Consider the following 23209-nt stretch of genomic DNA (forward strand, 5'->3'; position numbering starts at 1 on the left):
AGGTTACTTGAGTACGAATGCTCAAAAGAAGAATGAAGGACATGAAATCATGTTACGATTCCACATTCTAAAATTAATAGCCTCTTTCCTGATGTTGCACTGCTGCGTCTCTGTAAACCATGGCTTAAGAACGGAGGAGAAAACAATGCCTGTGGAAGGGAGACCCTAACCTCAAAACTCTGGGTATCCACCTGGTGTCTGTGGCCACCTCCAGCTAGCCTCGGAGACGTCAGCTCTCCCCAACAGCCCGAGATCTGCCTCTCCATTAGACTGGAGGAAGAGTGATGGCAATGAAGTGTTCTGTAATGACAAAGTGCTCAAATGTCCATTTAATGATTCAAACCAACTCTCATGATCTAACCTCCTTTTCCCATTCAGTTTGCTGAAATTTTGGTATTTCCCTTTGTCTCAAAAGAAAATTCTGGTCACTTCATACTTATGACAGGAAAGGGAAAGTACAAAAAATGGAAGTTGGGTCTTGATGGATGGTGAGAAATTCATTGGGGGAGAGAAAGAAGATTTAAGGAGATAGAAAACTTACATAACCTCGAAAGTCAATTCGTTATGCTTGAAAACTGAAATTTTTGTTATACATTTATAAACCTGTAACTATTAAAGTCATGCTTTTTTAGAGGTAAAGTACCATATAAAAATGTCAAGTTAATATTCAGATGGTCCTCTCATTTGATAGGCAAAATGATCTGTATAGTTACCTGGGCCAAATTTTAGGTCACTCATTCAGCTGAGAAAGGCCCAGTGTGGGATGTGAATTAGAAGACGGGAGGCTGCATGGTCTCCTTCATCCTCCGTGAGGTTGCATTTCCTTGATGGTAACAGGTTTGGGCCAGACTTTTAAAATGTGAAATTCTTGCTAATGTTAATAAGTTAAGATTGTATATATTATGAGAAAAAAGGGATCTATTTCAAATTTTGGAAAATTGTTTAAAGGGTATAATGCACTTCGAATGTTATATTGTACTATTATCAATAGATCTGAAAATGGTTTTATTACATTAGAGGCTTGGTCTTTTAATAGCACTGCCTATATCAATATTATCATTTATTTAAATATTGAGTATGAAAGAAGGCAGGAATTGGAATAAATGCTTTAGGGTACAGTCTGGTAGATAAATGGGAAGAATCCCCCTGCAGGTGCAGCTGGTGATGTGTTCTGGGATGGCTCACTATGAAAGGTGCCAATAGAGGGCTTATGAATGGGCCTGCCCATTCCTGGGGGGGTCACTAGACCCTGCCAGCGTACCCTGGCCCAAGCCGGCCTATGAAACAAAAGGCACGTTTCTGGTCTTCAGCACCTTCACTGTGAGATAAACAAGCAAAATAGAGAATTTCACTTACAGAAAAATCCATCAGTTGCTCCAATCATTTTTATAACAGTATTACATTTGAGTAAAAAAATTTAAATACAGAAAGAGGGAGCCACCCAAATAAACAGCAATTATGGACAGGCAGCAGTAACTTTATCAAAAGTCTGTTACTGTCTCAGGGCACAAGCATATGCAAGCAGACTTTGGAATAACAGATAGAAATTCCTATATTGATCTGTGCACTAAAATAATTAATTCAGCAAAATTGCTTACTTTGAGGCCAGAGCAAGAAGGCAATATGGACAGGTAAGACATCAAGTACTGAGGATATTAAGGTAAGTTGGTACGCAGCTGCTACGGAGTTCAAGTCTGAAATAAAACTGAGTCTTCTATCCAAACAGGAAGGGGCAGAGCAAGCTAACCACAGCACAGAGGCCAAGGGCCCTCTCAAAGAGGCAGCCTGCTCTCTCCTTTCCTGCTCTGAGACAAAGTGCCCAGCAGGAGCTTTCCAGTTCTAGTGGAAGAACAAACACAAAGCCAGGCTGCTGCACATTACCCTCCCCGAAAAACAAAGCCACCATCACCACCACCACACCATCAAAAAACCAGGGAGATTTTCTTACCACACACTTACAGAGTATTTGAAAACACAATACAACGTCTATGTATAATTGGCTAACACTTGCTAATTGCACTGAAGCATCATAATTATCAGCATAAATTAAAAAATAAGTTATTTATTGCCTAAAATGTTGAACCAAACATTTTCTGGGGCCATTTCTCTATATACAAAAATAGGGAGACATATTAGAAAACCTAATAATAACTTGGTAGTTATAGGATTTTAAAGCTAAAACAATTAAAATAAAAAAAATGACAAAATCAGAAGATGAATAGCTACATAATTCCCTGACAATAGGAGGAAAAAGTTGAATATCTGAAACACTATATAAAATACAAACATGTGACATTCAAAACACAATGGGAGGAGCAGTAAACAGATTACACCAGCAAACAGCATGGTTCACTTTCAACAGTTGAAGCACAGAACAACTAAGAATAAGAAAATAAGAGATAACATAGCAAAGAGTGTCTCTCCAATGAGTGGCCACGATTCTCCAAAGTGTATGTCCGATAGAGAAAACTGGAGAAAAGTTTGTACGGAGTCAATGAAGAGGGATGATCTGTATTTTAATTTTCTCTTGAGGAGGGTTTATCAATTTCTATTCATGTTTTAGTATTTCAAGACTGACTTTGTGTAGTATTATTCCTGGGGATTAAAAATAGGGAAATGTGATTCTATCCAAAGAAAACTCAGGATGGGGGAGGAAATAAAAGTTACAATCACTTTTCCAAATGAAACTAAGCCAAAAAGAATGAGCTCTGCATCACTCTTTGTCAGGCATTTCAAATAAATAAACTATGACACCTACATAGTATTTGTGTTACAGAAAAAGTAAATAATAGTGCAAGCTGTCTTTATATGAGAATAAAAACAAACAACGAAAACTAGAAGAGAACCCCAGAATCCCATTTGGAGGGATTTTTATGGTCAATGCCAAAAACTCCCCTAGCATTGTTTCTCTCGGTGGACAACTTTCAAATGATTTAGAGAACAAAAGACAGAAGTGGAATGTGAGGCTGGGTCTGACTGGGAGAGGGCAGGGCTTGCGTGGTTTTACAAAGGAGAGGCAGAGAGGCAGATCCCAGTGCAGAGCACCACAGTTTTCAAGTAAGCAAGTTCAGTTCCCAACCGAACTGAAGTTTTACATTTGTAAACTCCATTATCTCCCGGAGTAGAAAGCTGGGAAATGTTTCAGCTTGGTGCTATTCACTAATAGTGTGAACTCAAAGTGTTTTTTCTGCAGGTGAACTGATTCTATGTCTCAGAACTCCAACATATCTCCAGTCTAAAAGTTGTGGACTCAATTTGCTTTATACATTGAACTTGAGAACATCCATTTTTTTTCTGTCTTTAAAATGGCTCAACATTACCTCTATTAATGATGATGTGTGCAAATGTACACACAAAGACACACTGAAAATCTATAACTGCAACAGCCAAAAAATGCACTTTATCAGAAATTACCCAGAGAAAGTCATTAGAAATAATGCAACTAAAATTTTTTAAAAAAAGTATTTAATACTCATGATGTTTAAACATTCAATTTATTGTCTGATTTCTGGAAATTTCTGCATTCAAGTTCTACAAACTTCAGATTCTGAAGTTTGTTAAAAAATAATTAAGTTCCTCAATATGGGAAATTCTATCAGGATGTATACTTTTAGAGGGCTATTACTGTCTGTTTTTGAAAAAAATATTTTTAATATTTATATATAGTATTAACAGAATACCTCCATAAATCATATTTCAGATAAATATTTTATAGTACAATTTGTGTCATACCCAGTATTTTAGACATTAAAACAAGAGTAAAATTTGGAATAGAGTCAACTGTCTTATTTCCCAGTGTAGCAGTGTAGGTTTTTATGTAGAATATTAAAATTTAAATCGCTACTTGGATTTGGGAGCTATTCTTCTCCCTGTGTATGATATGCATTTATTATCAGTAGAGAAAATTTTGCAGCCTGGCTCTCCTTTCACAGGGCTCAGTGAGTCAGGCAGGCAGCGCATACTAAGCCTGCCATGACTCAGCGCAGTCAGGCTTCCGGTACTAACAAGCAATCCTAGAACAACACCAACACTAGCACTGACGTTTTAAAATTCATTCTCCCAAGTAATAAAAAATATATAGATAGATATATATACATATAGAGAGATCTGCAGCTGTACTAATTAATTACTTCAAATAGCAGCAGACAAGGAAAATAAATGCTTGTTTTGTAAGTTTAAGTTCATTTTAAGTTTGCTATATTAAATTTAAAAATTAAAAAAATATCAACTTACTATAAACAATTTAAAATATGTATAATACAACTTCATGGTCAAAATATCTGAATAGGCTATGAAAAAACAGGCGCTACTTTGATCTTACATTTCTGTTGAGGTTCCATACATGACTTTACCATCTCTTTCAAGAGAAACCGTAACAGAGTTGTCTATTTTATGGCAACTAATTTCCTTTAGGGGTTTCCTCATCACAAAAATACTTAATTATTTATTATAGGAGAGTTAAATGGGGAAAAAAAAAGAACTGGGGAACCAAGTGGCTCTCTCCTTAGTGGTCACAGTCTCTCCTCACAACATCTGTACAGAAACCACCTGAGCCTTCCGAACCATTTACAAAAGCGTTCTCAAAGATTGAAGAAAAAAGTTTAGAGTTCAAAAAAGTGTTCCTTTATACACCAACTGTACATATATATTGAGTGTTCACACACACACACACACACATCTTAAAGATAAGGCTCTCCAAAGGTTTTCCGACACTCCATCACCCCTGTGCTTGGTGGTCTGTCACAGTTGTGTGTGCTCCTGACTTGACTAGGTGTCAGACGGTCATATGCCATCTTGTACTCCTTATCAAACGCATCTGTAAAAATAAAGGCACAACAACATTTATGTCTGATGTAGACAATAATCACGTTTCTGTGATACTACAGGACCACAGAATTACAGACCAAGAAGTAATCTCTAGGATATTTCTGCCATCCAAAGGACAACAAATTACAAAGCTAGGCACCTGTGCATTTTAGGGCTGGATTGCACAGACCAATGAAACCTAAAAGAGTTTCATGATGCTAACTTTTACTTATTTTTATTTATTTATTTTTTAATTTATTTTTTATTTTTATTTTTGACAGGCTGAGTGGATAGTGAGAGAGAGACAGAGAGAAGGTCTTCCTTTGCCGTTGGTTCACCCTCCAATGGCCGCCGCACCACAGGAGCCAGGTGCTTCTCCTGGTCTCCCATGGGGTACAGGGCCCAAGGACTTGGGCCATCCTTGACTGCACTCTCTGGCCACAGCAAAGAGCTGGCCTGGAAGAGGGGCAACCGGGATAGAATCCGGCGCCCCGACCGGGACTAGAACCCGGGGTGCTGGCGCCGCAAGGCGGAGGATTAGCCTAGTGAGCTGCAGCGCCGGCCGCACTTTTACTTATTTTTAAATATTTGAGAGTGAGCAAGCGTCCATCTGCTGGTTCACTCTTCAAATGCCTGTAATGGCTAGTGCTGGGCTAGGGCTGAGCTAGGGCTAGGCTAAAGCTGGGAGCTGAGAACCTAGTCTAGGTTTCCCATGTGAGTGGTGGCAGGGGCTCACATAGACTTATCAGCACTGCTTCCCAGGGACTGCAGTAACAGGAAGCTGGAGTCATAAGCCAGAGCCAGGTGTCAACCCCAGGCACTCCAATGTGGAATGCTGGGGACTTAACTGCTAGGCTAAATGCCCACTCCATGCATTTTTTTTTTTTTTTTTTTTTAGGGAAGGGGGAACAGCATTTTCCACGAAGATTACTCATGTGTCTTATGCTCCCACCCAACTCCTCCATTACTTCCCTCTTGTGTGCTAACTAGATATTTTCTAGTGTGCCCTTTTAATTCCCTTATCATTTCCTTCACTATTTTTTTTATTCTTATCTATTCCTGTAAAATATTTTTTTCAGAATAACTATGTAGGCACCATTTCTCAATTTTCTTTTTAGTAGTCTCCAGTGTTTTACAACCATTACAGTAAAAAAGCAAATATTAAAAGATTCTGCTTAAAATCCCCTAGTTGCAATTTGAACCCACTCATTTTTCCCTCTTTCTAGTTGGAAGGGGAGCTCAGCATTTTCATACAGTATTTGTTTACAGGTTCAATACAGCTGTACTTCCTTTAGTGTTCTCCATCAAATATTCCTTAACTCTAAATAATTTCTACATTTCTACTGGGCTTCTCAAAAATTTCCCAGTTTTATTTCAACTAGGTGGTGACAATTTAATGTGACTTCCAAGTATAGTGTCCTCTGATTAAATTTTTCTGGATCATGCTTCTTTTTTAAAACAAAGACACTGAACTATGTGGCTTGAGTTTATATCTAAATCCTTTAAGTCCATTTCAGTGTAAGCCAATTTCCCACTGCTGTCTTTTATATGAGCAGACTTATTTTTTTTTCTAACTAAATTAATGTCCTTGTCTTTATCTGTTAAGTGCTTATTTTATTTAAAATACCACACCCACTTCACTCATACACACCTTTGCTCACAAATGCTACAATCTTTCTCTTGGCATGAAGGCTGAAAGTTCCCATAAGTCACCTCTGGTCAGATGGTACTTTGAGAGACCCAGTTAGGGATGGTGTCAGCCCTCTCCTTCACTAATCAAGCTCTGTCACTCACCCCCGAGTGACTGTCGGGAAGCAGCACACAGGGAGGGTCCTGGCTCTCTATTCATGCTTCATCTGGTCTGAGTAACTTATAAAAGTGCATATATGCTTATCAAACATTATCATTATGACTCTGATGCCACTAATAAATAGCTGTGTTGCTTCAAATGTCAATGCAACTGCTGATGTTGAAGAATTTTAGGTCTTTCTTAAGACCTGCATACAATCACCCGAGAGAAGCAGAATCCATCACATACATGTTAACTGGTGAATAGGCTTAATTAAGCTGGCACCCACAGTAGATACCACACAAGAAACCTCTTAATCATATACAAATTATCAAGAGAAGGCCAAAACTCTGCCAAAGTCTCTCAAGGTCTGACAGCAATCTAAATTCAGCTGAACGCTAATTTTCTTACTTTGGCCTACCAGTGGACTAGTTCTTTTTCTTAGGACCTAGAAATGGGAATCAACAAGAGGTTTGAAATGGAAGCTTAAGAGAGGCCAGACACAATAATAACTGAGAGAAGGCGGTGACCAACCAAAGTCTGGGAACTTCTAGCATGTATATTTGGCTGATTTTTTTTTTTTTTAAGTTTTAGTTATTTATTTGAAAGGGTGACAGTGACACAGGGAGATCTTCCTTCTGCTGGCTCACTCCCCAGTTGCGGGCAACAGCTGGGGCTAGACCAGGCCAAGGCCAGGAGCCTGGAACTCCATCCAGGTTTCCCACGTCAGTAGCAGAGACGCCAGCACTTGAGCCATTGACTATTTTCTTCCAGGGTGTGCATTAGCAGGAAACTGGATTGGAAGTACAGCAGGGACTCAAACTCAGGCACTCTGATATGGGATGCAGCGTCCCCATTTGCATTTTAAGCTTTGCATCAAATGACCAGCCCTTCATTCTTTGTGAACAAGCTTAATGTCATTAGTGACATAATACAATAGTTAAAAGCATGGGATTGGAAATTAAAACTGTTTGGTTTCAATATGGATCTATTATTACTGTGAAACCTGAAATTAAGATATTGAACTTCTCAGACCTTCAGTATCCTCAATAACATCAAAGTAACAATGGTTTCAATGTCATAGGTAGGACTTTTGAAAGAATTATGTGAGATGATACATGGAAAGCACGGGCTACAGTTTGAGCCACCTAGTAAGCAGTTAACTTTTATTATTTATCACTATTATTACCACTAATTTTATTACTACAATTATTACCATCATTATTATTACTACCAGGACCATAAGGCAAAAACAGAAAACAAAACAAAAACACACAAAGAAATAATTCTTCTAATAAGTTAATATAATAACAAAGACTATGAATATAAAAACTTTGAAAATATACTATGACATATAAATATTAAATGTTATGTATTATGCTGAATTACCTATGTCAATGTTTTCTCTTCCCAGTGCCACAAGTGAGAGAAATAGTATTTCTCTGTATAAACTCCTGGGATGGGGCAAGACATGGAGAAAATATTAGTACCCATGTAGTCTATATGCTCTCTATAAACGTTTTTAAGCTAACAGAAGCATGAGACATAATCACAAACTACTAAGCAAACAATATGCATCTGCCTTAGAGGAACAACATATTTGTTTAAGAGAATGACTTACCTCTGTCTTTTAAAGTGTGGACACTTATTCAGTGTCTCTAAAATCTGACTCATTGGGCCATAGACGTCATTCATTTTAATGCTTTTAACTATACTTTTCAATAGCTCTTGGTTAAATGAGCTATCACTCTTTTGCAATAAATGGACCATGGGATACTTTTGGGCTGTAAAAAGAAGAAAAGAGCAGATGAAGGAAAATGATCTGTGGAGAAAGGAGAAGGAAATTAAGGAGCAACTAACAGCTAATACAAATGCTACAAAGCACTTAAAATAAGGGCAACATATAAAGGAACAGAAATCTAAGAATGAAGACAGCCAAAAAGGAAAAAAATTCAACAAATAATAACCAAAACAGGCCTAAAGCTTTCTGCAGTTCAAACAGACAATAACTAAAAATACTGTTTCCTTTAATAAAACCCCTTAAGGAAGTTCCACATCAGCATTCTGAGATGCAGTCAAACAAAAAAATAAGTAAAACAAAGAAACTGGGACAAGCAATGTGCTGAAAGCTGAACTGTACAAAACACAATCGACCCCTCTAACACATACATAGCGCCCCCCAGAAACCAAATCAAAATAAAACCAAAACCCCAAACCACCTAGACCTCCACAGAAGGTAACACTAAAAAAACCAAATCAAACTTAACACTCACTCTCAAACAAAAGAGTACGATTTTGACCTGTAAGACAAAAAGTAGTACAGTAGAAGTCAGTTATACATTAGTTTAGCTATTTAAAGCAAGCATAGAGTGCTCTCACAGGGAAGACATCATCATTCCTTGACGGTACTTACTGTGAGCATTCCAGAGGATGTACAAGGGCTGTCCTGGATCCTGATGTAATTTCATATTGTCCCACAACATCTGTATCAAAACATGTTTACTATCTTCAGACATACAGTGGCGGGGAATCTGTGTTACGGAATAAACAAGCATCCATTAATGATTCTTACATGATCACTTTTTGTAAATAGCTTATATAATTTTTACACATTTTTAAGGATATTTGTGCATAAGAGAGAAAGGACAGAGAGACCTATTTACATGCATTTGGTATCTACTACAGGAAAATACTTACAGTGAGAAGTTAATGATTTAAGGAAGTAATTGCGGTGAGGGAGAAAGAGTTCCACGAAGGGCCAATCTGGTCCTCCTGCTCATGTTTGAGTCCAGGGGTCCCACTCTCTATTCTATCAGTCCAACAGCCTAGCCCAAATAACTGTGAGTTAACATCTAGTCAAAATCCAAACCATCTGTACAGTTACAGACATGAAGAGTAAGAAGTGAGAAGACAAAATTCCTCAACTCGGACTGCAGTTTAGTGGTGGAGCTAGCTTCTGAAAACGTAGACTTTTATAGAACAGCAAAAATACAATGAACACGCACCAACCTAACTGACTAAATGTTAAACAAACATTCAGAGTAAAGAAATAAAGAAAATGGTATCATATGGTTGAAATATGAATTACAGAAATCCTCCTAAAAACTGTTAGGCTTGTATAGAATGAGTGGGGTTAACTCACAAACTCTGAAGAGTCATTTCCAATTTATTTTTGGAACATTTTTTTTAATTTCTGATTTTTACTTTTTTTAAAAAGAAAATTGTTTATTTGAAAGTCAGAGTTACACAGAGAGAGGAGAGGAAGAGGGAGAGCGAGGTTTTCCATCCTCTGGTTCACTTCCCAATTGGCCCCAACGGCTGGAGCTGTGCTGATCTGAAGCCAGGAGCCAGGAGCCTCTTCTGGGTCTCCCATGTGGGTTCAGGGGCCAAAAGGACTTGGGCCATCCTCTACTGCTTTCCCAGGCCAGAGCAGAGAGCTGAATTGGAAGTAGAGCAGCTGGGACTCAAACCGGTGCCCATATGGGATGCCGGCACTGCAGGTGGTGGCTTTACCCACTATGCCACAGCACCGGCCCCTATTTTTGGAGCTTTAACAAACATTCAAGCACACTTTGTGTAAATTTTAGAAGGCTAAAACAAAACAAAACAAACAGAAAAAAAATCCAATTTTATTGTTCTTTCTAGACTGTAAGAAGAAACATATTTTTTGTAAATGCAACTACAACAATTTTATTTATCTAATGATTTAGATGGTTATTAAAACCACTTAGTGGGGCCAGTGCCATGGCGTGGAAGGCTAAGCCTCTGCCTGTGGCACCAGCATCCCATATGGGTACTGGTTCATGTCCTGGCTGCTCCTCTTCCTATCCAGCTCTCTGCTTATGGCCTGGAAAGCAGCAGCAGAAGGCCCAAGTGCTTGGGCCCCTGCATGCATGTGGGATACCCAGAAGAAGCTCCTGGCTTCTGGCTTTGGATCAGCTCAGCTCCACCCATTGTGGCCATTTGGAGAGTGATGCAGGGATTGGAAGACCTCTCTCTCGGGCTCTCCCTCTCTCTAACTGTGCTTCTCAAATAAATAAACTACTTAGCATAAAAACAAACCTTACTTTTTATCACTAGGAATATGCAAACATTACATGGTAAGTGTCATTGCTTTTCAGTTAATTTTTAGTCTCATACCTTTGAATACTTGTTACAATGCTCAGAAGAAAGAATCAATCCAGGTAAGTTACTGGGCAAGTCAAGGCGTCTGAAATACCACACAAGGTTCCAAAACACAATGGGGTGATGGTCCACAAAGTCTGCCACTGCTATTGCATGATCGCCTTCATTTTCCAGTAAGCTTTCCAGTTCCTTCCAGACCACTAAAGGACTAAGATATGGAACAGTGACAGGATCTGGACTTGGAAGGTGCCATTCTAATCCTAAAGAATCCTGTTGAATAAATAAAACCCATAAATGGTAAATATAAGAATGATTTTTATTAAACCATTAAAAAAATCCCTGCCAATGATTTTAAAGGTAACACAATTACATCATAAAAGAGACAATCTTCTTGACACTAACAAAATTGAAGCTAATAAGGCTTTTTAGGATAAGGGAAACAAAATCATTTGTAAAGGAAAAAAATAGCAAAATACATACTGTAGCTCCTTGTAAAGTAGCTGGCAGGCTGCCTGTAGGAATGAGTTTCTGTCCTCTGGTATCTTCCTTATCCAAGGGGCCATAAGTACTAATGCTTCGGGCCATTGGAAATACTGGACATTTTGACATGGTTGTTTTTGATCTGTTAGCAGGGATCTGAATACTTCGAGCACAGGAATCTTCCTGCAGTTTAGATTTACTTTGGTGTCAAAAAAAGAAAAAAGCACGTCAGTGTCTAGACATATTTCATTTTATCTAGAAGAACTACGTTCTTCTCTTTAGAAATGGAACCAGAGACAGTAAAATAAATCTAAAGAAATGTTACTGAGGCTTCAGCTGGAAATAGGATATATTTTGAGGAAATGTAGTCATGTCAACTTTCCTTTTTTATCAAGGGAACTTTAAGCAGTCAAGATTCACTCACTTATTCAAAACTCTTAGTGCACAACCGTTATGTAGCAGGAATCACACCAGGCCTTAGGAGTGGGAAGCAGCAAATGGGCGCACACTCCTTTAGGCGTCACAAGCTCGTAGAAGAGAGTCAAAGACAAGGGCCACAATAGAACTACGATGAAGGAGGTGCGTTTGTTTTCATTGCGTAAGTATTTAGGGTTACACAGGTTGCATTAGTCTGCCAGTACTATATAGGCATCTTTTATACATGCAGCTGCCAACATGGTTTCACCTCTCTAGCTACCTCTGGTCCTCCTGGCACTTCTGCAAAAAGGAGCTGATTTCTGCATTTAAGAGAACATTTCCTTACATTAGGCTTACTGTGTAAGTCTTAGTTTAGTTTTATAGTTCTTACACCAATGTTTTCTTAGATTATTAGATACTCTAAAGTGGAAAATTAAATGTTCCAAAGCAGGAGTTAGCACTGACCTAATTCTTGAAGAAATGGAGGTAAGATGGTCATTATAAACCTAAAGTGTTCTACAGTTTTTTTTTTTTACATCTAAAACACTAGTAAATAAATATTATATAGACATATAGCTTAAACTAGGGATTCATAAAGCATAACATATAACTTTATATTAATTATCTAAGCTATTGGTTTTAATAATGTTTTAACTAGGTATAACAATTTAAAGTTATGAATCTACTTTTTATAGAAATTTAAACCTGAAATGGTCAGGTATTTTTTATGTCATACATCTAAAACATGTGGAATATATGTTGTTCCACATAATCATAATTACCTGTTTAGATCAAAATTCCCTTGAACATCAACAGCAGATGTGTCAAGACCGGAGGCTGATGTTGAAATGCAAGACCGCCTCGTTTGACTTGAAAAGGAGGATGGAAAGTGAATATTTTCTGTAGATGGGCTTGACTTCAAAAAGTATCTGTAATGTAAATCAAAAGAGCCTTTTGAGAAAAGAGATACTCCAGGAAACATGATACTTAAACACTGAGGGAAAAAAGCATATTATCGTTACCTTCCAGGTCGTCTTAAATCTCTGATTTCAATATTCAGAAAGGGCAAGAAAAGATTGCCACAGAATGGGCACGTAGTATTGAGATTTGAATCATCTGCTGTCCAGCCAGCCATGATTTCTTCATCATGGACAAGACAATCACAAGTTCTACACCGAGAACAACTTGAGATGAGAACCTATGGGAGAAGATGGCACTTTACAAAGCAAGCTGGATTAAATACCATTTCATAAATCTACTGAAAAATTAAAACTCATCAGGAAACAGACATTATAAAAACAAAAAAATGGATTCCATTTGCTGCATTATTTACTAGAATCATCTTTGACTATTTCAGCTAAATCTCTTCCAAAATTTTTGCCTGAAAGAGAAACTTGCATTTAAGTGAGGATTTTCTTCCACTGTAATTACTACAAAATTTGCTGTAGTTTTATTAATGAAAACTAAACTCTAGCATTAATTTCTTAATGCTCAAAACAATATTTGCAATTATTTATATACTATAGCTCAGTGCTACTCAAAGTATGGTTACCATACCTGAGATGGTCCATAAATTCTTACTAGTTTGTGATGGGGTAAATAAAGAAATTATTGGGAGGATTTAGAAACTTTTTAAAGTAATCTGACATAGCTATAACATCTAAGTGTATAATCAATGTATTTTACAATAATATTAGCTAAAACAAAATAGAAATTAGACACAAACAGCTGTGGTCTCCCATCATAGACAGTTTAAAATCCTTGCTGTAAGAACCAGCACTGTGGTGTAGCAGGTTAAGCTGCTGCTTGTGACACCAGCACTGCATATTGGAGTGCTAGTTCAAGTCCTAGCTCCTCTACTTCTGATCCAGCTTCCCAGTAATGTGCTTGGGAAGGCAGCAGATGTTGGCCCAAGTGCATGGCCCTTTGCCACTCTTGTGACTGACTCAGATACAGTTCCTGCCTCCCAACTTCAACAGCCATGGCTGTTGTCCCCATTTAGGGACAGAATCAATGGATGGGAGATCTCTGTCTTCCTCTCTGTCTCTCTCTCTCTGTTACTATGACTTTCACATAAATAAATCTTTTTTTTTTTTTTTTTTCAAAAGCACCATAGGGGATAAAGCTGCCACCTGAGATGCTAGCATCCCATATGGGCACTGGTTCATGTGCCAGCTGCTTCACTTCCCATCCAGCTCCCTGCTAATGGCCTAGGAAAGTAGTGGAGGAGGGCCTAATGCCTCAGGTATTTGGGCCCCTTTACCCATGTGGGAGACTGGAAGAAGCTCCTGGCTCTTGGCTTCGATCTGGCCCAGCTCTGGCTGTTGCGGCCATTTGGGGAGTGACCCAACAGATGGAGGATCTCTCTCTCCCCCTCTCCCTTTTAAATAAATAAAACCAATCTTACAAAAAAAAAAAAAAAAAAAGAAGAAATAAACATTCAAAGAGAGCTTATATATAACAAAGAATAAATTCAAATGGTGAAATATGAAAATGCTTTTGTAGATTATGACTCTCAAAGTAACCATGGAACTGTTCTAAGAGCGATAAAGTAATATGACTTCAATAATCTGAAATAATGGGTATCCAAAAACTGGATTTTCACTTTATTCAGATTTGATAAACATTCTGAAATTTTAGATATTTAGATGCTATATATTTAAATTTTATAAGGATCTCTCCAGGGACTATGAATATTTAAATGTAACATTTATAAGGCAGTACAAGGAAATGTCCGTTTGACTGTACCTCCATTGCATAGTTCTGGAAGATATTTGTATTACTCATGTTGAATGAAGATGTCACTTCCGATTTCCCAGGTAAGGCAAACTTTGACAGGGATCCTGTTTATTAGTAAAAAATAAAGGACAAAATCATTAAAATTAATGAGAAAGGAGATAAGCATCTGTTGTTTCCATAAATTCTGATAAAAAACCTATGAAAAATACAAATGGTAATTTAGAAAAAACAGGTAATAATAAAATTTTCAATGCATGTACTTTTGTATTGAAAAAAATCTAAGGAAATGTGCTTTAATTCTACTGATTCCCATATGCTGAATATATTAAGTACCTTCTGTGTACAAGCTAGAAAGCATGCCAGATGTTTATGATTCCCATTGTGCTGGTTCTAGTTTTTCATCCATAAACACAGTTGCAAGGTCTAACAAGTACTAACTAAACTTATTTCAAATCACAATAGGATTTAGTGGTAATTCTCTGCCTTATAAGAATCTTTAAAGAACTGGTACAGTAATCTTGCACTTAAACAACTGGGATGAATTCTCAGGTATATTCTTTTTTTTTTTTTTTTTTTGACAGGCAGAGTGGACAGTGAGAGAGAGAGAGAGAAAGGTCTTCCTTTGCCGTTGGTTCACCCTCCAATGGCTGCCACGGCAGGTGCGCTGTGGCCGGCGCACCGCGCTGATCTGAAGGCAGGAGCCAGGTGCTTCTCCTGGTCTCCCATGGGGTGCAGGGCCCAAGCACTTGGGCCATCCTCCACTCAGGTATACTCTTTTAGAAAAAGATTTAATTTATTTATTTGAAAGACTGTGACAGAGAGAGAGAGGGATCTTCCATCTGCTGGTTCACTCCCCAAATGGTTAAACAGCCAGTGCTGGACCAGACAGAAACAAGGAGCCAAGAGCCTCTTCCAGATCACCCACGTGGGTGCAGGGGCCCAACCCTCTGCTGAGTTGGACCGGCAGTAGAACAGCTGGAACTTGAATTTGCACCCATATAGGAGGCTGGCATTGCAGGCAGCAGCTTAACCCACTGTGCCACAACACCAACCCCCACAAGCAGCTTCTTAAGAGCTACACCAATCTCATACAGTAAATTTTTTTAAAGAAAGCTTTTATTTAATAAATATTAATTTCATAAGTACAATTTTTGGATTATAGTGGTTCTTCCCCCATAGCCATACTACCACCCGCAAAGCATCCCACTTCCTATCCCATCCCATCCTTCATCAAGATTCATTTTTCATTATCTCTATATACAGAAGATCAACTCTATACTAAGTAAAGATTTCAACAGTTTGTACCCACACAGACACACAAAGTATAAAGTACATTTGAAGACTAGTTTTACTGTTAACTCTTTTAGTACAACACATTAAGGACAGAGGTCTGACATGGGGAACAAGTGCACAGTGACTCCTGTTGTTAACAATTGACTTTCTTTCTTTCTTCCTTCCTTTCCTTCCTTTCCATCCCTTCCTTCCCTCCCTCCCTCCCTCCCTTCCTTCCTTCCTTCCTTCCTTCCTTCTTTCTTTCCTTCCTTCCTTCCTTCCTTTTCTTCCTTTCTTTCACAGGCAGAGTGGACAGTGAGAGAGAGAGGGAGAGAAAGGTCTTCCTTTACCGTTGGTTCACCCTCCAGAGATCGCTGCGGCTGGCGCACTGTGGCCAGCGCACTGCGCTGATCCAAAGCCAGGAGCCAGGTGCTTCTCCTGGTCTCCCATGCGGGTGCAGGGCCCAAGGACTTGAGCCATCCTCCACTGCACTCCCGGGCCACAGCAGAGAGCTGGCCTGGAAGAGGGGCAACCGGGACAGAATCCGGCGCCCCGACCGGGACTAGAACCTGGTGTGCCGGCGCTGCAAGGCGGAGGATTAGCCTATTGAGCCGCAGCGCCGGCCGACATTCTTTATTTATGACATCAGTGATCACCCACCTGAGGCTTTTGTCATGAGCTGCCAAGACTACAGAAGCCACTTGAATCCACAAACACCAACATTATTTAGGTAGGGCCATAATCAAAGTGGAAGTTCTCTCCTCCCTTCAGAGAAAGGTACCTCCTTCTTCATTGGCCCCTTCTTTCCACCAGGATCTCACTCACAGAGATCTTTCATTTAGGTCTTTTTTTTTCTTTTGGGTACAGTGTCTTGGCTTTCCATGCCTGAAATGCTCTCATAGGCTTTTTAGGCAGATCTAAATGCCTTAAGGGCTGATTCTGAGGCCAAAGTGCTGTTTAGGGCATCTGCCATTCTATGAGTCTGCCATTCTATGTCACGCTTCCCACGTTGGATTGTTCTCTCGTTTTTAATTCTATTATTATTAGCAGACACTTGGTCTTATTTATGTGATCCCTTTGACACTTAATTCTATCTTTATGATCAGTTATGAACACACAGTGAATTTTTTAGGGACTTAACTTTCCAGAACTTCTTTGCTGTTTCTTTCCATTCAGCCTTCAGTTGTGGCTAATATTTTCTTATTTTACAGAATTGCTTATAGTAATGTGTAACAGATATTGTTTATTTTTACTTAATTAAAGTAAGGTTTTTTTTTAAAGATTTATTTTATTTATTTGAAAGATCCACAGAGAGAGGCAGAGATAGAGAGAGAGGTCTTCCATCTGTTGGTTCACTCCCCAGATGGCCTCAATGGCCGGAGCTGTGCCAATCAGAAGCCAGGAGCCAGGAGCTTCTTCAGGGTCTCCCACATGGGTGCAGGGGCCCAAGGACTTGGGCCATCTTCCACTGCTATGCCAGGCCATAGCAGAGAGCTGGACTGGAAATGGAGAAGCCGGGACTAGAACCTGCAGCCATACGGGATGCCAGAGCTTCAGGCCAGGGCTTTAACCCACTGAGCCACAGTGCTGGCCCCATAAGTAAGATTTTTAAGTAAGATCTCTTACTTAGGAAGTGGAACAGTTGGGACTCAAACTCATGCCCATATGCCAGCACTGTGGGTGGTTCTACCCTACACCATAATGCTAGTCCCCTCTTTTAAAAAAATTATTTATTTATTTGAAAGTCAAGAGTTACAGAGAGGGAGAGACAGAGGCAGAGAGAGAGGGAGAGAGTTCTTCCATCTGCTGGTTCACTCCCCAAATGGCTTTTTCTGGGTCTCTCATGTGGATGCAAGGGCCCAAGGACTTGTCATCCTCCACTGCCTTCCTAGGCTACCAGCAGAGAGCTGGAACAGAAGAGGAGCATCCAGGACAGGAACTGGTACCTTACAGGATGCAGGTGCCTCAGCTGGAGGCTTAGCCTATACTACACCACGGCGCCAGATCCCTCATGTATATTCTTAAGAGCAATGGGAGGGGCCAGCATTGCGACCTAGCAGGTAAAGCAGCAGCCTGTGACTCCAACATCCCATACAGATGTTGGTGCAAGTCCCGACTGTTTCACTTCTGATCCAGCTCCCTGCTAAGAAGCCAGGGAAAGCAGTGGAGGATGGCCCAAGTCCTTGGGCCCCTGCACCCATTTGGGAGACCAAGAGGTGGCTCCTGGCTTTGGACCAGTTCAGCTCTGGCCATTGTGGTCATTTGGTGAGTGAATGCATAGATTGAAGATCTTTTCTGTGCCTCTCTCTTACTGTAAAACTCTGCCTTTCAAATAGATATTTAAAAAAGGGCAATGGGATATTAGATTTTTTTAAAGATTTATTTATTTATTTGAAAGGCAGATTTACAGAGAGGCAGAGTCAGAGAGAGAGAGAGAGGTCTTCCATCTGCTGGTTCTCTCCCCAGATGGTTGCAATGGCCAGAGTTACGCCAATCCAAAGCCAGGAGCCAGGAGCTTCTTCCTGGTCTCCCACGTGGGTGTAGGGGCCCAAGAACCTGGGCCAGCCTCTGTTGTTTTCCCAGGGACATTAGCAGGGTCAGAAGTGGAGCAGCCAAGACCCGAATGGGCACCCATATGGGATGCTGGCACCACAGGCGGCAGCTTTACCTGCTATGCCATAGCACTGGCCCCAGATATCAGTAGATGTTAAAACAACAAGACAAAAGTAAGTGTCTGTGGTCAAATCCTTTGTCGACCAAGGCTGTATCCTTTATTTTATAAGGAATACAAATTTCATATGTACAACTTTAGGAATATAGTTATTCTTCCCACCATACCTGCTCTCTCACCCACACTGCCTCCCCTCCTCCCTCTCCCCTTCCCAGTCCCATTCTCCATTAAAATTCATTTTCAATTAACTTTATACACAGAAGACCAACTCTATACTAAGTAAAGATTTCAATAATTTAAACACAGACACACACACACACACAACTGTTTGAGAACAAGTTTTACAGTTAACTCTCATAATATAACTCATTGAGGACAGAGGTCCTGCATGGGGAGTTAGTGCACAGTGACTCCTGTTGTTAATTTTTTTTTTTTTGACAGGCAGAGTGGACAGTGAGAGAGAGAGGGAGAGAAAGGTCTTCCTTTTTGCCGTTGGTTCACCCTCCAATGGCTGCTGCAGCCGGCGCATCGCGCTGATCCGAAGCCAGGAGCCAGGTACTTCTTCCTGGCCTCCCATGCGGGTACAGGGCCCAAGCACTTGGGCCATCCTCCACTGCCTTCCCGGGCCATAGCAGAGAGCTGGCCTGGAAGAGGGGCAACCGGGATAGAATCCGGTGCCCCGACCGGGACTAGAACCCGGTGTGCCGGCGCCGCAAGGTGGAGGATTAGCCTGTTAAGCCATGGCGCCGGCCCCTGTTGTTAATTTAACAATTAACACTCTTATGTATGACATCAGTGACCACCCAAGGCTCTTGACATGACCTGCCTAGGATATGGAAGCCTTTTGAATCCACAAACTCCATCAGTTTTTAGACAAGGCCATAAGCAAAGTAGAAATTCTCTCCTCCCTTTAGAGAAAAGTATATCCTTTTTTTTTTGACAGGCAGAGTGGACAGTGAGAGAGAGACAGGGAGAAAGGTCTTCCTTTTGCCGTTGGTTCACCCTCCAATGGCCGCCGCGGTAGCGCGTTGCGGCCGGCGCACCGCGCTGATCCGAAGCCAGGAGCCAGGTGCTTATCCTGGTCTCCCATGGGGTGCAGGGCCCAAGGACTTGGGCCATCCTCCACTGCACTCCCTGGCCACAGCAGAGAGCTGGCCTGGAAGAGGGGCAACCGGGACAGGATCGGTGCCCCGACCGGGACTAGAACCCGGTGTGCCGGCGCCGCAAGGCGGAGGATTAGCCTGTTGAGCCACGGCGCCGGCCTGAGAAAAGTATATCCTTTAATAGCCACTTCTTTCCGTTGTAATCTCAGAGAGATCCTTCATGTAGAATATTTTTTTGCCAGTATCCTGGCTTTCCATGCTTGAAATGCTCTCACAGGCTTTTAAGCCAGACCAGGAAGCCTTAAGGGCTGATTCTGAGGTCAGAGTGTTAAAGCAATTGTAATTTTATGAGTCTGCTGTGTGGACTGCTTCTCATGTTAGAACATACTCTTTTTTAATTCTAACTTTTATTATTACCAAACACTTGATCTTATTTATATGATTGCTTTAACACTTAATCCTATCTATATGTTCACTTTAACATTTAATATGATTACTTTAATACTTAATATGACATTTTTATCACCCAGCTTAATGGGATTTGGAGTCCCGTGACAAATTTTTAAACTGTACCCTTAGAAGTCAATAAAACTGGAGGTGATCTAAATCTTGTCTATACATTGTTTTTATTTCATCACTAAATTTTATGAATGAACATGGGCATTCTTACAAATATACAGTAAAGGTTAAGAAATGGTCTAAACTGCCAGTTAATAATAGAGGGAATAGAAAAACATTAACCACCAGCATAGGGATGCAATCAATCAGATCCAGACTAATGGCCGATTGCCAATATTGCAAATAAATGACCAAAAAACAAAACAAAAAAACAACAGAGCTCCAGAGCTATCACTGGCCCTAGCCCCTGTCACACTGAGCTACCCTAATGATGCATAAAGAGAGATCTGAAACCTCATGCCATCCTCTAAAATACTTAGAGCTGGTGTAACTGTTTTTCCTTGATGTTTCCACAATAACCTATAATCCATCTGCTAAAGGTAGTTCAAAATTTCTAATGCCTTCTATTAGCCTGGACCATCGCAGTCATTTATGTGGGCAAGTTATCTTCTGTATCTAATTATTCTACAGCACAGAATAAACATTAAATTTATTAAATATGAATCAGGTTGTAGGTTAGGTTTTACTTGCTTATCATAACAAACTGTTGGCCGGCGCCGCGGCTCAATAGGCTAATCCTCTGCCTGCGGTGCCAGCACATGGGGTTCTAGACCCGGTCGGGGCACCAGAGGTTGCCCTTCTTCCAGTCCAGCTCTTTGCTGTGGCCCGGGAGTGCAGTGGAGGATGGCCCAAGTCCTTGGGCCCTGCACCCACATGGGAGACCAGAAGCACCTGGCTCCTGGCTTCCCACCGCGCCACAGTGCGCTGGCCGCAGCAGCCATTGGAGGGTGAACCAATGGTAAAAGAAAGACCTTTGTCTTTGTCTCTCTCTCTCTCACTGTCCACTCTGCCTGTCAAAAAAAAAAAAAAATAAATAATAATAATAATAAACTGCTAATGTGTTTTGAAAAAAAGGGATGGTTAATCACCTGATTTCTTAATAAATACATGGCAAAGGAAAAACAGGGGCAGGAGCACAGGGGGTACAAAGGTAAAGAGGGTTAACAAGACAAATCAACCAAACACAACACATGGACCTTGAATGGATCTCAATTTGAATAAATCACCTACATAAGAGTTTTAGCAGATAACTGTTAAAATTTGAAACTAAATATTTTATATATTCTACAATAAACATCACATTTTAAAAAGCATGATAATGGTATTAGGGTGATGTTTACAAAAAACGAATGCTTCTTAAAAGAGATATACTGTATGAGGCCATAAAAATGTTCAAAATGGCTAAGCAAACCTGTGATGTCAGCAGTTACGGTAATATCTACCTGGGAAAAGGGCAGTGACCAGACATGGGCGTGCTGTGAATGATGCTCCTTAAGCTGAGCACTCATCATCCGGGTGTGCTCCATCTGTGAAGTTTATGTACATTCTACCTGTTATACTTAACAAATATTTTAAAGCATGTAACATAAAGTCTCTTATTTTAGAGAACCATACTGAACTATATATGAAATAAACTGTATGCCACCTGGGATTTACTTTATAATTATCCAGTGGTGAAGGAAAAAAATGTTGGCAGCAGAGAGAAGACTGGCTATTTGCTGATAAATGTTGGGTGAAGGATACATGGGGGATTCACCATGCTATTCCCTTTACTCTTGTGTATGTTTGCAAATTTCCACAATAAAAGCTTTTTGAAAGAGCAAAGGTACAAATGAAAAAAAAAATGTACTATATTCCTCACACCATATACAATTACACATTTCAAATAGTTCAAATACTGAAATCAGGGTCAAATTTACTTTGGAACAGCCTTGAGCTAAGAATGGGTTTCACATTTTAAATGGTTGTTTATCAAAGAGAAAAATAAATGACAGAGATGTTTGTAGTCCATGAAATCTATATATTGAATAAAGTCTGAAGGCCTCAGAAAATTTTTTTAAAAAAAGAAAACCACACAAGCAACACAAGAAAACACTGGGGAGGGGTGGACATTTGGCACAGTGGTTAAGATGCCTGCATCTCATCTCAAAGTGCCTGTGATTGAGTCTCAGCTCGGCTTCTGACTGGGATGGCTTCACGCCTGAATTCTACCAGACTTTTAAAGAAGAACTAATCCCAACTCTTCTCAAGTTATTCAAGACAATTGAAAGCAAAGGATCTCCTTTGGAGGGAACTCTGAAACTCTTCTATGAGACCAGTATCACTTTAATTCTAAAACCAGAAAAAGGTACAACAAAGAAAGAGAATTATAAACCAATATCCTTGATGAACACAGACGCAAAAATACTAAATGAAATATTAGCTAATCAAATCCAACAACACATCAGAAAGATCATTCACCAGGACCAAGTGGGATTTTACCCTGGTATGCAGGGATGGTTCACATACACAAATCAACAAGTGTGATACATCCCATTAACAAATTGAAGAATAAAAACCATATGATTATCTCAATGGATGCAGAGAAAGCATTTGGTAAAATACAACATCCTTTCATGATAAAAATCTTAAGCAAACTGGGTATAGAAGGTGAATTTCTCAATACAATCCAGGCAATTTATGACAAACCCACAGCCAGCATCCTCCCTGGGAAGAAGCAGATGATGCTCATGTATTTGGGCCCCTGCCACCTATGTGGGAGATGTGGATGGAATTATGGCATCCCAGCTTCAGCCTGGCCCAGCCCAGCCTGTTGAGGGCATTTGGGGTGTGGGCCACTGGAGGGAAGATCTTTGACTCTTTCGAATAAATGGAAATAAATATTTTTTAAAAATCTTAAGAAGAAAAAAAAAAACACTAGAATTCCTTGGGAAGGGGAAATGCAACAACTCAAAATCAGGAAGCAATAAGAGGAAAGACTGATAAATATGACAACATAAAATTAAAAACAAAAACTAAAACAGAACAAAATGCCAAACTTGGATAAAAGAAAGTATTTGCAAGTTATCTGAGACAAAATATTATTTCCTAATATACAAAGAGGTAATACTATGTACAAAAAAAAAAAAAACAAACAAAAAAACAAAACATTCAGCCCAGCAGTTAAGATATCATGTTGGAGTGTGGCACTGTGGTGAAGGTTAAGCCTCCATCTGCAGTGCTGGCATCCCATATGAGAGCTGGTTTGAATCCCAGCTGCTTCATTTCCAATCCAGCTTCCTGCTAATGGACCTAAGAAAGTAGCAGAAGATGGCCCAAAAACTTGGGCCCCTTGCAACCCACAAGGAT

General features: G+C 39.9%; 1 protein-coding gene across 9 annotated transcripts in view; it reads right to left on the reverse strand.

Moving 5' to 3' along the window:
• Positions 1–2042: 2042 nt before the first annotated feature.
• Positions 2043–23209, reverse strand: part of DENND4A (DENN domain containing 4A) — a 131047-nt gene continuing 109880 nt past the window's right edge. For 8 of the 9 annotated variants that reach the window (XM_062206164.1, XM_062206161.1, XM_062206166.1 and 5 more), the window contains 10 exons: positions 14366–14460; positions 12640–12815; positions 12400–12546; positions 11201–11399; positions 10736–10990; positions 9009–9126; positions 8869–8895; positions 8217–8379; positions 7985–8049; positions 2043–4816 (listed from right to left, as the gene is read on the reverse strand). In XM_062206164.1, coding sequence (XP_062062148.1) covers positions 4680–4816; positions 7985–8049; positions 8217–8379; positions 8869–8895; positions 9009–9126; positions 10736–10990; positions 11201–11399; positions 12400–12546; positions 12640–12815; positions 14366–14460 — 1382 coding nt within the window. In that variant the 3' untranslated portion in view covers positions 2043–4679. The remainder of the gene's footprint in view (positions 4817–7984; positions 8050–8216; positions 8380–8868; positions 8896–9008; positions 9127–10735; positions 10991–11200; positions 11400–12399; positions 12547–12639; positions 12816–14365; positions 14461–23209) is intronic. The other variant, XM_062206167.1, reaches the window with a different exon arrangement.

This window comes from Lepus europaeus, chromosome 11 (assembly GCF_033115175.1).
Source record: "Lepus europaeus isolate LE1 chromosome 11, mLepTim1.pri, whole genome shotgun sequence".
Classification (NCBI taxonomy): domain Eukaryota; kingdom Metazoa; phylum Chordata; class Mammalia; order Lagomorpha; family Leporidae; genus Lepus; species Lepus europaeus.